The 15091-nt window shown below is 40.3% G+C and overlaps 1 protein-coding gene across 2 annotated transcripts in view; it reads right to left on the minus strand.

Annotated features, from left to right (window-relative positions):
* Nucleotides 1-1429: 1429 nt before the first annotated feature.
* SEC14L1 (SEC14 like lipid binding 1) overlaps nt 1430-15091 on the minus strand; it is a 78006-nt gene continuing 64344 nt past the window's right edge. Inside the window, exon 19 of one of the 2 annotated variants that reach the window (XM_075846322.1) lies at nt 1430-1524. In XM_075846322.1, the coding sequence (XP_075702437.1) occupies nt 1501-1524 (24 nt within the window). In that variant the 3' untranslated portion in view covers nt 1430-1500. Of the gene's footprint in view, nt 1525-3053; nt 3075-15091 lie in introns of those variants that run through there. The other variant, XM_075846323.1, reaches the window with a different exon arrangement.

Raw genomic sequence — 15091 nt, forward strand, 5'->3', positions numbered from 1 at the left:
AGCAAATGTAAACCATAGCTTCTGTTTGCATTACCATTAATTTCAATAGCAATGCTTCCATTTGTTTCTGTAAAGTTTCAGCATTTGTTTTCACGGAAACAACAGCATAGTCAACTGCCCTATTGTGTTGCCCCAAAAAACAAAACCTTATGGAATGAAAAAAAAACAAAAAAAACATTGGCAATGGAAGCATTACCATTAGGCTAAAATAAATTGGCATTACACCATTAGCATTGATTTCAATGGTAACGAATAAGTTGCAGATGGTTTCCGTTTGTCACTGTAGTGTAAGGTTTCCGTTGTTTTGCCAGAATCAATCGTGTAGTTGACTATTCAGAGGCCTTACAAAATAGTGACAAACGGAAAACCATTTGCAACAATTACGTTACCATTGAAATCAATGGTACTGCAAATGGAAAGCTATGGTTTCCGTTTGGTTCATGTTCATGGGTTCCCGTGACAGAAATGTGCGACGGAACCGTGACTCAGATGTGAACAGAGCAATACAACCTTAACATAACCTTAACAATACACTTACATGCAGACTATTGATGTTCTCCAAAGTTCCTGGATTGTCGTTACATGCATCTGCGATTTCTCCATTTGATAAAATAGTATGTGAAGACCTTGATACCTGTTGCTCCCTTGTGAATTCAAGTAGATGAAAGTACCACAAACTTGGTGTGTACACTTCATCCACCCCGACTCAAGATTTTTTGGATGCTTCAACTTTGTTGAGTTCATTTTTGTACACTGTGCGTATATTTTGAATTTTCCTCTTCACAAATGTCACGTCCGCCATTGGATAGTACTTTTGAGATATATCTAAAAGCTTTTGATAGGTCTCAGACATAATATATTATATATATTATATTTCTATTGCAATACTAGAGTATTTAAATTTTCCACAAACACGGCACAGACCGATAAGTTTCAATGAATTCTTTCATAAATTCCTTATTATGCTTTTCCATTGTAAGAGCTCAAAAGAAGATAGCAATTTATTCATTTCCATCAGGTAAAAATAATAATAAAAAAAAAATATGTAGCCAAAACCAAAAATGTTTTAATAAATCGCAGTAGGAGGGTACTTGTTTACATTTCCCAGCCTGTATAGGGTAATTGAAAGATCCATTCGAAATATAGAATTAAAGTTCGATATAACAATCGGCATATCACGATTAACCATTTACAACATTTGTAATGGCGAATATAAATACGCACTAGCCATACCTTTGGGTTTTGTAAGTGCTGAAGGGCTAGATGAGTATCCTCTTTGTTCGTAGCTTTCGAACGTGTATTCGCAGTTTCAAAGCCTCGTGAGGTTTATATACCCACGTGTTGCGTACGTAATTCCGGTTTCCTGAGACCAATAGAAGCAGTGTGTTGGTCCTTCAAATGTTTTATTGTTGCGCCTCACAGTATTCGAAACATGATTCGTTCTTTCTTTTGCACGTATGTCCGGTCTGTTCTAACCAATAACTGAATTTGGTGGGATGTTCAACAGTTATGGAACACACCTCTCTGAAAAATAAAACGCCTGCTGCTTTGTGGTTGAAAGACGAGTAATACCTGTTTACACTTGCACATATACTGACGACTAACTATTATATAATCGGTCATCCAAAAAGATGCAATCGCCGATTTACGAAGGATATATCATTAATCGTTCGATCGCTGACAGTGTTTACACCTAGACTGATTGATCACTTTTTGCTCAATTAAACGAGTATCTAGTCTTCTAAAAGGCCCTTTACTTAGCAAAATGTGCAAGAGTTCTTGCACAAATTGCAGCAAAAAAGTTAGATACTCTTTACACCTCACTTGGGAAAAAGGGCGTGGCTAAGAGGCATAAAATGCCCCCAATTATTTAACGGTGTGCGCTATTTAATCTTTGCAAAACATTGATAAGGTGACATAAGGAAAAGAAAACTCATGTAGCAAGATGCGCCAAATTTATCATACAGCTTGCGCCACTGTTATTAAGAGGTTGTCTGCTCTTGACTTTTTTTTTCTAAAGAAGGTCCCCTGATAATAAGCTGATCATAAGGTGTCCGACTTCTGGTACCCGCAGTAATTTGTTGGGAAACCTAGAGGTGTATAATTTTCTCCCCACTACTGGGGGAATTAAGAATTACACAGTTCTCATTGAGACTAATGACTGTCGGTGTGATGCGCGAATAGACCAAGTCTTCCAATGCTCTTTATAGCTGCTCTCTGTTCTGGCTAATAGAGGAGTGTCCTGAACGGGGGAATCCCCACTTTTAATTTTGAATTCCCTAAATAGGTATTTGCAAATGGGTCGTCTAAACCAAAGAACCTTTTTAAGGTCAATAAAGAATGGATAGGGCAAGTGATGGAAAAAATGTCAGTCTTTAATCCTTTTTCTCATTTACATATTAAAACATATTTTTGGTGACACACATTTTTAAAAACGATTGAAACACATGGAAGTTTACATCACTTGGTCAATCCATTTTGAACTGTGGTAAGAAAACAGACAGTGATGGGGGTCAGGAGTGAAAAAAACTGTGGTAAGAAAACAGACAGTGACGGGGGTCGGAAATAACCATGTAGCATTTTATATATTCTATATATGTATCATCGGGGCACTCCTGCTTAATAATCTATATAATACAAATAGATCAATAATAATGCATAAGGTCAATTTCTCTTTCAATTTTCTAGCCTTGGTTTTTCCTTTTCGGTGACATAAAACATCTGGTGGGAAATCATTACCACTAGCAGCTTTTTTATTTTAGACCATCGTCTTAATCCCATCTTTTATTTATGGTGTATACTTGGAAAAGACTGAATCCCTGTGGCATGGCACAGAAATGTAATGATTAAAAGATCTGTAAAGTTCCAAGTTCTCTGAAGATGCCTCCACTGTTTTTAAGCAGAACATGCCTAATTAAAACTTTGAATGGCTTCTGTCTAGAATCCAGGTCATGGCAAAGTCCCTGAAGACTGATGCCATTGATTTAAGTAAGAAACAAGACAATGTTCTGTAGTATGGGGCACTGAACCCAGGTTCCTGCTTCAATATAGAGGTTTCAGCATCAAATCTACCACTGAAAGACAAAGAAAGGGTAAGGCTGTGTCAATGAATCCGTGAAAGTTGACAAAGTTAAAGCTATCCACTGGGAAACCTTCGTCATGCGGTTTTCTCTGGGATCTGTTCTGCTTTCTTACTAATAAAAAATAAAAGGGGATATGATTTATTTAGAGTGATTATCTCAGGGCCTTCTGGGACTGGTTCCAGTATACGGGTGCCCTTATCAGGCAGGGAAGTTTTTTTTGTGAAGACCCTTCTTTTATCCAGAACTGATGATTGGAACGATCCCTTTGCATTTTGCCCATATGCCCTTCTACAACATATGCCAGGTCTGACCCATTATTATCTGTATGACAGTATTTTGGAATATAAAACGGTCGCACCCAATATGGAGGGAGCACACGTTTCGTTGTTTTTGCCCCACATACAGAAAACCATTGCAACAAAAAAAAGTGTCAGTTGGCACTGTATGAATTTTGTATGTATGATTGCCATTTTATGCTCCAAGTCTGCCCCAGAATACTGGAATATCCAATGTGCCCACAAGGGAGTCTGGTCAGTGGATCTTTGCCTTAATGAAAGTGTTATATTTCAGCAACATAGAACAAATAGAACAAAATAGGAGGATGGCAGGAAATTGTATACTGTCTGCGTGCGGTTAGACAGAGCCAGTCATATAACAGACAAGCAAGATCATACAGATGATGAGAATATCATATATAAAGCTTATGGACAGTCCTGGTCCTGGAATTGTTGACTCAAGAGACTCATATATACAAGGAGCCTTCTAGACGCTTCAGCTGTAATCCTAGCAAAAACAACGCTCACAGTATTTTGTGGAGTTACCTCGAAATACACCATAGCGTAAATGTCAAAATTCTTTCCAACTGATACAATAGAAACAAAAGGATATATAAGGAGTTTTGACATCTCATGAACACGTAGACAGAGCAAGCAGACAAGTAAAATAAATTTCCTTGAAAACGACATAAAACTTTGAAGTCTTTTTTTTTTTTTTTTTTAACTAAAACAATGTGTTTAGTGTAACGTTGTAATTGTTTTTTTTATTAAAAATTATTTTTACTTTTTGAGATGCAGCTTCTCTGTATCCTGGATACATAGAAGCTGTATCTTGCTTTAAAACCAGAGGCGTAGCGAGGGGTTTAGCAGAGGAGGGGAGAACCACATCTGAGTGGGCCCCAACCCAGTGGGCCCCCTAATGCATGTTTACATGCAAAGGCGCATCTGGCTTGGTCGTTTGCTGTGATACCCTATTTCTGTGAGCTTCCATAGAAGTGAATGGGTATTACATAAACAGCGTATCATGACGAGCTCTGACGCTTATGTAATTCCATTCACAGTATAGTGCCTCCCCGCACAGTATAATGCCCCATTGTGGCCCCCACACAGTATAATTAACCCTTTAGGGGCCCACACACAGTATAACTAACTCTTTAGGGTCCCCCACAGACTATAATGCCCCCATAGTGTCCATCATACCGTATAATGCTCCTATAGTGCCTCCCCACACAGGTTAATGCATTTATAGCTGCTCCCACACAGAATAATGCCCCAAAAGCTGCCCCACACAGTATAATGCCCCTATAGTTCTCCCCACCTAGTATAATGCCCCCATAGCTACCCCCACACAGGATAATGCCCCCATAGTGCCCATCATACCGTATAATGCTCCTATAGTGCCTCCCCACACAGGTTAATGCATCTATAGCTGCCCCCACACAGAATAATGCCCCAAAAGCTGACCCACACAGTATAATGCCCCTATAGTTCTCCCCACTTAGTATAATGCCCCCATAGCTACCCCCACACAGGATAATGACCCTATAGTGCCCCACACACAGTATAATGCCCTTATAGCTGCCCCCATATAATGCTCCCTCAGAGTATATTGCCTCCACTCAGAATAATGCCATATAGTGTCTAATGAAAAAATAAAAACTCACCTAACCCCGTTCCCACAACAAGTGGAGGAGAACCCTCTGCTCCTCCACTCTATGCAGTGCGTGGCTCCTTGCTCAAGCAATGGATTCAACCGTATCTGCATTCTGAGGCCACAGATACAGTTGAAACAAGGACACACCACCACTGGGGTATTGGCCCATCCCACCCCTGGACCCCACCATATCAGAGGGCCCGGGGCCACTGCCCCCCTGCTAGCTACGCCTCCCTTCAGGTCAGCAGGACTGATGGCTTCAGTGACAACGGTTCAGAGACAGGCAGGATCCAGTTGTTATCGATCACATCTAAGTTCATAACTCAGATGTGATCGATAACAGGTGGATCCCGCGTGACGCGGTGTCAACGAAGCCGTCACTTACACTGATCTGACGGATTCGGGTTTCAGCGAAAGATACAGCTTTTACATATCCAGGATAGATAGAAGCTGCATCTCAAAAAGTTACAATTATTTTTAATAAAAAACAATTACAAAGTTACACCAAACACTATAATACATTGTTTTAGTAAAAATAAAATAATCTTCAAAAGGTTTACATAGCCTTTAACTCCAGGAAATGCAAAGGGACAATAGAATAAGGGTAGATTCACATGGAGTTTTTGCATGTAGAATATCTGCCTCAAAATTCCGTTTGGAACGTTTCCGACGCGGTCTCCGCATAAAAAAACTTTGTGTAAACATACCCTTAAAGTCTATCTTATCTCCATATTTATTCTCTCTAAAGCTAGCCAAACACATTAGATAAAAGTCAGCTGAACCTGCCAATTTAGGCTAGCAGATGTCTTATCCTTTGTTGCACAAGAGATTTCCCTTTACCCATTGAAATAAACAAGTTGTTCTGCTCCTCTGACTGTTAAAAGAACTGTTCATCGTTTCGAAACAACCGGTTCAAGTAAAGACGCACCAAGATCCGGAAGACCCAAACATGCGAGTAATGATGAAAAAGCTTTAGATGTTCTGCTCACTGTACATGATAATCCTCATACGTCTGTCTCGAGTGGAGCACAACAAAATGATATCAGCGCCACATCAGTCCGTCAAATTATTATGACAGAAGAGTGGAATTTTGCCATACAATGATAACACGATTTGTGTTTTTTTACAGGTTCGGTTTTTGGACTACTTCAGAGCCGAGGACTACTTAGATTACAGCTTTTTTATTTTCAGTAAAATGGTAAGCGATGGTTGCGTGTGGGTTTTTTATTTCAATAAAATATTTTTCTATGTCCTTGTATTTTTTTTAAGCTTTATTACTACCGCCTTAGTAATGTTCGCTGGCTGATTGACAGCATCCATTACGAAGGCGGGGCTTAGTATTAGCCATTGCAGAGGCTAAGACTAACCCCCATTATTACCCTGGTACCCACCGCCACCAGGGGTACCGGGAAGAGCTGGGTAGGATACAGTACCCGACCATCTGTAGGGATGGTCGGGCACTGGGGCGGCCGCAGGCTGGTATCATTAGGCTGGAAAAGGCCAAAAACAGTGGCCCTTCCCACCCTGGTAATGCTGGGTTCCCCCCTACTTTTGATAACCAGCTAGCCAGCAGCAGCAGCCTAGCACCACCAGGGTGGGAAGGGCCACTGGGCCAATCTAAGCAAATTGCAACCGCTGCGACCCCTGTAGCAGCAGTCTCCTGGGGCACCGGGCCAAAGATCCGGGGCTTGGGCCCTGGAGGCCCGGTGCTAGCAACGCACAGGGCAATTATCAGCAACGAGCGTTCTATGAACAATTGTCTGCCCGATAATTTCCCAGTGTAAAATCCCCTTTATGTAATGAGATTACTGGCAAAAAAGATGCAGTAGCAAGTGGGGCACAGTGTTATAGAGGAGGGGGACGCAATTGAAGTAAAACAGGATTTTATAAAGAGGTGCCGAAGGTAGAACTGGATATTACAGTTACATAGTTTGTACGGTTTAAAAAAAGACACATGTCCATCAAGTTCAACCAAGGGATGGGAAAGGGGAAGTAAAATATTTCTACACATAGGAGCTGATATTTTTTTGTTCTAGGAAATTATCTAAGCCTTTTTTATAGCCATCTACTGTCCCTACTGTGACCAGCTCCTGGAGTAGACTATTCCATAGATTCACAGTTCTCACAGTAAAGAAGACTTGTCGCCTCTGCAGGTTGAACCTTTTTCCAGACGGAGGGAGTTTTACATGGAACAGGATTTCACCATATTTTTTGTATGTGCCATTCATATATTTATGTAAGTTAATCATGTCCCCCCTTAGTCGTCTCTTTTCAAGGCTAAATAGGTTTAGTTCTTTTAATCTTTCCTCATAACTTAGTTTCTCCATGCCCCTTATTAGTTGCTCTTCTTTGTATTTTTTCTAACTCCAGGGCATCCTTTCTATGAACTGGAGCCCAGAACTGAACTGCATATTCTAGATGAGGCCTCAGTAATGCTTTGTAAAGTGGTAATATTACATCTCTGTCCCGCAAGTCCATGCCTCTATTAATACACGACAATATCCTGCTGGCCCTTGAAGCAGCTGATTGACATTGCATGCTGTTATTTAGTTTATGATTTACAAGTACACCGAGATCCTTCTCAATAAGTGACTCTCCCAGTGTAGCTCCCCCTAGGACATATGATGCATGCAGGTTGTTGGTACCCAGGTGCATAACTTTACATTTATCTACATTAAACCTCATTTGCCAAGTGGACGCCCAAACACTTAGTGTGTCCAAATCAGCTTGCAATTCATGAACATCTTCAATAGACTGAATAATACTACATAGTTTGGTGCCATCTGCAAAAATAGAAAGAGTGCTATTAATCCCATCCTCTATATCATTAATAAATAAGTTGAATAATAGTGGTCCCAGCACTGAATCCTGGGGTCACCACTTATAATCAGGGACCATTCAGAGTAAATACAATCCTTGAGCAAATTCTCAATCCAATTACAAACTATACTTTCTAAACCTATAGTCCTTAATTTACCCATTAGACGTCTATGAGGGACAGTATCAAATGCCTTTGCAAAGACCAAAAACACGATATCCACAGCGGCCCCTCTGTCTAGGCTTCTGCTCGCCTCTTCATAAAAACATATCAGGTTGGTTTGACAACTTCTGTCCTTAGTAAAACCGCACTGGCTGTCACTTATAATACTATTTATTGTCACATAATTCTGTATATAGTCCCTCAATAGCCCCTCAAACATTTTCCCAACAATGGATGTTAAGCTTACTGGTCTATAATTACCTGGGGAAGACAAAGAGCCCTTTCTGAAAATAGGCACCACATTCGCCCTGCGCCAGTCTCTTGGCACTATACCAGTCACTAGAGAATCTCTAAATATTATGAAGAGGGGGACATAAATAACTGAACTAAGTTTCTTAAGAACTCTAGCATGTAACCCACCTGGTCCCGGGGCCTTGTGTACATTTATTTTATTTAGCTTGCACCATATCATCTAATTCAGTATATCAACTGATATATTAACAGCACTGGCACCGGCTACATCAGCTGCTCTTTCTTCTGTTGTGTATACAGAGCTAAAGAACCCATTTAGTAACTCTGCCTTCTCTTGATCCCCTGTCACCAACTCCCCATTATCACTATCTAAGGGTCCCACATGTTCAGACCTTGGTTTTTTTGCATTTATATACTTGAGTTTAATTTTAGTTGTTTATACTTGTCACCTATAGGAATAAATTTTGCACTATAATTACCCAAAGTAGATTTGAAAATCTCCCATTTATCATTTCTACCATTATTTGACAATAGTTCTTCCCAGTCTATATCCTGAATTGCAGTCCTCATCCTGGGGAAATTGGCCTTCTTAAAATTAAGTGTTTTTGCTCTCCCATCCTGTATGTATATGTATACAGTAAATAATTCATTGAGGCTTCACTGGTATAATATAAAGCAGGGCTTTTCAATCTTTTTCTACTGGATTCTTACCAGTCAGAACATGATGATTCCTGGGCCTAAACCGCCGTGTTCGAAGTCCATGTAAAAATGAAAAATATTGCCTTTCATTTGACTCCTGAAGCCTTTGGGCCCCCTCATTTATATAGTCCAACAAGCATTTAAATATTTTTTCATGATCAATAAACATTATTGTTTCTAATTTCCATAGACCGACTATCATTACAACCACCTGTTAAACTGGTATTGTTAATATTAATGGCTTATGGAGTGATCATTGACTAGGCCATTCATACATCTGTAACTAATCTACCAGCTATAGTCCAACATATGTAGCTATAATGGTGTGGTCCTAGATCTGTGTACATTATATTCCGAATATCCATCATTTCTGCTGCCAAGCCACTGGGGGAATTGCTATAGTTCCATGATGGAATTGATAAGATGTGACAAGTGACCTTTATAATGATAATTCTCAAAGAGACAGCTACAGACATATAATTATTAGAGTGCCCCAAACCATAGTAGACACCCGGAGAGATAGTGCACCATTCTTTACATGTCATTGTCAGAAGATAAAAAGGACACCCTGTATGTCAGACCTATACTGCACCCTTCCTGTGCTGGTGCATGTCACTGCTGGAGGAAAGAGGAAGTTCACATGCCATAAGCGAAGCCCTGCTGCTATATATAACCTGGAAAATTATGTTTATCAATGCACTGATCCACAAAATATTTCAAAATGAAAAATCATTATGTGTGTACAGTCTATTTATATTCAGATATTACACCACTCTCGGCTCAGAAACTGATAGCTTTTTTTTACCATTAAGCCATGCCTTTAATCATGCCCAATCCCTGTCCATACATGCTCATTACTCTTTGTGCCCCCACATAGTGCCCCCAGAAAGTTGTGCCCTCCTTTGGGTAACAAACCATAATAATGCATCTTTGTGCCCCAAACACTTTCATAGTGCCCTCTTTGTAATTCGCACAGTAATAGTTCACTCACACAGTGATGATACCTCCTTAGTGCCCCCTCACAATAATGATGCCTCTTCAGTGCCCCCATACAGTATCATGCCCCCATAGTGCCCCCATTCAGTATCATTCCCCAGTAATGCCCCTCACACAGTATGATGCTGCTATAGTGCCCCCACACAATATATTACCCCATAGTTCCCAAACACAGGATAGTGCCCCCATAGGTAGAATGGTGGAGCAGGGTGCCCACTGCTCCACTATTGTATTAAATTGTATCTGAGCCTGAGGAAACAATTGAAACCGGGAAATGCCGCAGGCATCCTGGGACAGCGCGAAGGGTGCACAATGTTTGGCAACTTGAAATTTTATGGTTTGGTTGGTTTTAATCTTTCGTTGAAGCATGTAGATGTTTTGGGCACACTTGGGCTCGGGGACCAGGGAGCAACTGCAGCCTCTGCACCCCCTATTGTTATATCCCTGAACCCTGGTTCTGCTGCAACTGAGTTCTCAAGATCTTGGTTCATAAGATCTAGCAGATAACACTGATTGAAACTGAAAGTGTAACTGATCACATGCCACAGTTTATCGCTCCTTCGGTTACTTCATAAATAACATATTAGTCATTTGACCTGTGTGTGCAGTGAGAATAGTACATTAGTATGCAGTAGAAGTGCGCATACACTTATTCTATGTAGTTGGAAGATGGCTCCTCAATCACTTTCTTATGTGTGCCCAACGTAACCTAATCTGATACAATTTATGGTTAACCTTAGGATACATTTTTCGTTTGCTATGTACTTCTAACATTTGGAGAATTCATCTATGCTTGTTGCTTTATTTATCAACAAAACTCACTTTACAAAGTCACAAACTACAAGCCATGTGCTCCTCATACATGAATAGGTTTCAATGTCATTGGTTTGCGCAATGTCATTTGGATCCTACTAAACATAAATTCCATATGTTTTATACGGCAATAAATAGCCTTGAGCTTTAGAGTGTTAAACGGTCTACATTTCATACCAGAATAGAAAAAAAGATTGAAAAGATGCCATAAAATATTCATATTAAATATGGCAATTTATTCTGTATCCCGGTTCTAATCATATACCAGGATACCTGGATCTATAACTAATGTAGGGGATGCTTTAAATGTAATGCCCTTCATACTTTTCATTAAATGGACACCAAGAGAGACGTTGGTCCCTATTGCAGTTGAATATAGTCTATTGGATTTAATAGTGCAGAATTCAGGAAAAATGAACAAGTTAAACAAAGCTGATAAGGCATATGGACAGAGGTTGTCCCTTGTCCTTATGCCCTAATCGGGGGGCCAGTCAGATGGGGGAATGTCAGGCTGGCCAAGGCTTCCAACTGCAAAATCACGGGTTGTCGGTGATGTAAAGGGGAAAAAAAATAATAAAAGATTGGTTGAAAGTTGGGCTACGGTGGGACATTTTTGGTGTTTTACCCTCTTGGTTCTTAAGTTTCTCCTGTGGGGCTTGGCAGGTGTGAACCTCAAATTAAATTTTAGAAATGAAGAAACACACTTGAGAACATGAGTATATCTGGAGAACACCTTTTGTGCTTCATAAAGATTCTTTAATCTTATGAAAGGTTTTTCTGTCAATATACTTTAGACATTTGCTAGGAATCCATCCAAAACTTCCATTTTCTCAGTGATATGTCTTTCTAGACTGGGAGTGTTTATCAGTCCAATGGCTTTTAAGGCCCTTTTACAACTGCTGATAATCGGCCGGTGCAGCGAGCGCCGATCAATGAGACATTGTTGATCGGCGCTCGTTTGTTCCTGTCACACAGAGCTATGGATGGGGACGAGCGGTCGTTACTCCGATCGCTTGTCCCCATACATTATTATCATGTCGGCAGCGCGCCCCTCTGTTTACACACCAAGATGTGCTGCCGACAACGATAATATATCAGTTTTTAAAAAACGATATGACCAGCAGATGATAGTGTTTGCTTGTTCATCTGCTGATCGTTGCCATTTACACAGGGCAATTATTGTCAACGAGCGTTCTATGAACGCTTGTCTGCCCAATAATCGCCCAGTATAAAACCCCCTTTAGAATCTATCACGAGATATACTGATCTCTGTGTTTCATTGTGCAGACTGTTGTACAGAGATGCACCTGGGAGTGCACAGTTAATAATTGCAGACATAGCAACGAGTCCCCAACTACTGGAGATTAGAGGGCTGCGATGGCTTTTCCAGCATTAGAGAGCGTAAGCAAAACATACACTCCGGCTAATTCTCAGAATTGTTCCAGATGGCTAACCCCAATGCACGCAGCATGAGCAGAAAAAAAGAAATACAACATGGCTTTGTAGAAGGCTGCTAATGTCTGTATCTGTGTTTCCTCAATACTGGCACAATATCGCATTAGAATATTAGTATAACAAATCCAATAGAGCCCCAAAATAGGGAAATGTTCTAGAAGTCGATGATTAAAATGATTGACTGGTACGAATTCTTAAATACCCTTTTAGAGAATTCTGAGTTAATAGAGGGGCACTTTATTAAAGGGAGGCAACAAAAGGGTTGTCTCACAAAGACAACCATTTTTTTACAATTTATTTTTATTTATTAAGTAAAGCCGGTCCGATGATCAGCGATCAGTTGTTACAGTGGTAAACTGCGGCCAGCCATACATTTTCAATGTAGCCAAATAAATGAATGTCTGTCCATGTAACACTTGGGTTTGCCAAAACAGAACCGATGATGATCAGCAGCGCTCCACTCTGGCTTGTAGAGGGGGATTCTGTGCGGACGGGCCCAACTATTTGACATCCATATAGAATGATGTTGCCTTAGTGACACCCCCTTTAACTAGGTATAGATTTAGTAGGAACCAGGCATAGGAATGTAGGTGGAAAATAATGATGACATTTAGAAATTTAGCATCTAATGGATCATTTTACAGTTATTGGTGTTGGGGTTTGTTATTTGTGAGACTCCCCTGAAGATTTCAGACCATTGGAAATGCAGTGTGTGGTCAAAAACTTAAAAGCATACCCATTAACATTCTAGCTTTTTACTTTTCACCATATATACATCGAGGTAAATGTACAAGTAATGTTCCATGTGTGCTCTGGCATTGCAATGGTTAATGTGTGGTACATGAGGTTTAAGTCTGCAGATGTTTCTTCTATCAGATGTAAATATGGACCTGTGATCCTTATACAGTGAACGATGACAGTGACAAAAGGTACAAAGTCCGCCAGTCTTTTCCTGACTATTCCGTCATTGCAGGGTGACCATCTGGGACTCCTCTCTCTACCTCTGCTGGGTCACACAGAAAGGATCATGTGCAAACATACTAAGGCTAAACTATCATGTCACCTCATTTATATTATACACCAACGTAGTCTGGAGTGTTGCGTTGCGTGAACAACTCAAATAAAGCCATAATCCTAATCGCAAGTTACTAAAGCTGCCCGTAGATGTACTGATTTTTATCAATGCGATAACATTTGATAGAAATCAATCTGCATGATATAATTTTAAATTGAACTATTGTCCTATAGATCAGAACTGTGGCTCTATTGAAAAACTATAACACCCAGCATGCCCATATAACAGCCCTTCTTCGTTTTGTCCGTAGCCTTTCAGCATTATACTTAGAAAATAGTCCCACAAAACAGCATACCCAGGGACTATTTTAGGTTCGGAGGGGGCCACAGGATTTATTTTTTTTTTTTGTGGGAAGGAGTGCGCCACTGTTAACAGGATTGGTTCTTCTCACAAATTTGTCTCGCTCCTTGCAACTAGATTGTAAAATATAGGGTACATGTCCGGTGTATAGAATGGACTAGACTAGATTATTCACAGGGCTAAGTAGGAAAGTTTAGAATGTGGCATAGCACTTAGATAATGCCGAATCAGTAGTGTCACATTACTATATGTGTATTCATGCCACATAAAAGTGCATTACTGGTAAACCCCGTCCAAAGAGTACGCAGTGGTATTAGTGATCTACAGGGATGTTACATTTATTAGCAGAACACTTAGCATCTTGTGTCTGGCAAGGTCATGCATCCAAAGGCCGGCCATTATAATACCTCTCAAAGTGGTTGTCAATGATTAGAATAAAAAGTGTTTTGTTTTCCTTTCAGAAACAGCGCCATTTTTTTCTATGGACGATGTCTAGTATTGCAGCTCATCCCCAGTCATGTGAATGGGACTGAGCTGGAATACCAAACACCATCCATAGAAAAGAGTGGTGCTGTTTCTGAAAAAAAATAATAATAATTCCCATACTACAGGCGTAACAAACCTTCACGGTATGTTCACACGGAGAGTTTTGAGCCGTTTTTAGGGCCGTAAACGTCCCGAAAAAGGGCTGAAAAATCGGAAGCAGAACGCCTCCAAACATCTGCCCATGGATTTCAATGGGAAAACCGGCGTCCTGTTTTCCAACGGGGCGTTTTTTACGCGGCCGTTTTTCAAAGCGGCCGCGAAAAAGAAGTGCATGTCACTTCTTCAGCCCTTTTTGGAGCAGTTTTTCATAAACTCTATAGAAAAACAGCTCCAAAAACGGCCGCTAAAAACTCAGTGAAAACATGACTTTGATTCACAAACGTCTGAAAATCAGGAGCGGTTTTCCCTTGAAAACAGCTCCGTATTTTGAGACGTTTTTTATTTTGTGTGCACATACCCTAAGTGTCATGTTTAAATTTTGCTACATCTGTACACCTTTCAGGTTGTGCCATGTACCTGTCAGGGGTCCTATGAAACACACTACTGGAGGACCCAATAAAGTTGATGATTGACCTTCATCCCATGCAAAACTGCAAAAGAGTTTTCCCGTGTCAAATGGCTGCTGCGGCATATTACACCAGCGGTGGGATACAAGAGACTTAATAAAACTAGGAAAACCCTTTTAGGGACCCCTTTCAAAAATGTAAATGTTTCGATTATCACAGCTAGAGTGCTATCATAGATAAACTACTGTATTATAACCCTGTGTAATTCTAGCAGCGTGCTTACATTCATTTACAGTATCTTAATTGTGTCGGCCTTTCTGGTTATTAGCAAATTAATCTACACATCTGACAACATTTAATAATCCCTTCTTCTAGCATAATAATGAGAACATCATAGCGAATGCCAGTCTCAAGGTTATCAATACACATGATCATGTAAAGGGCCAATAAAAAAAAG

Source organism: Rhinoderma darwinii, chromosome 13 (assembly GCF_050947455.1).
Source record: "Rhinoderma darwinii isolate aRhiDar2 chromosome 13, aRhiDar2.hap1, whole genome shotgun sequence".
In the NCBI taxonomy this organism is placed as follows: Eukaryota; Metazoa; Chordata; class Amphibia; order Anura; family Rhinodermatidae; genus Rhinoderma; species Rhinoderma darwinii.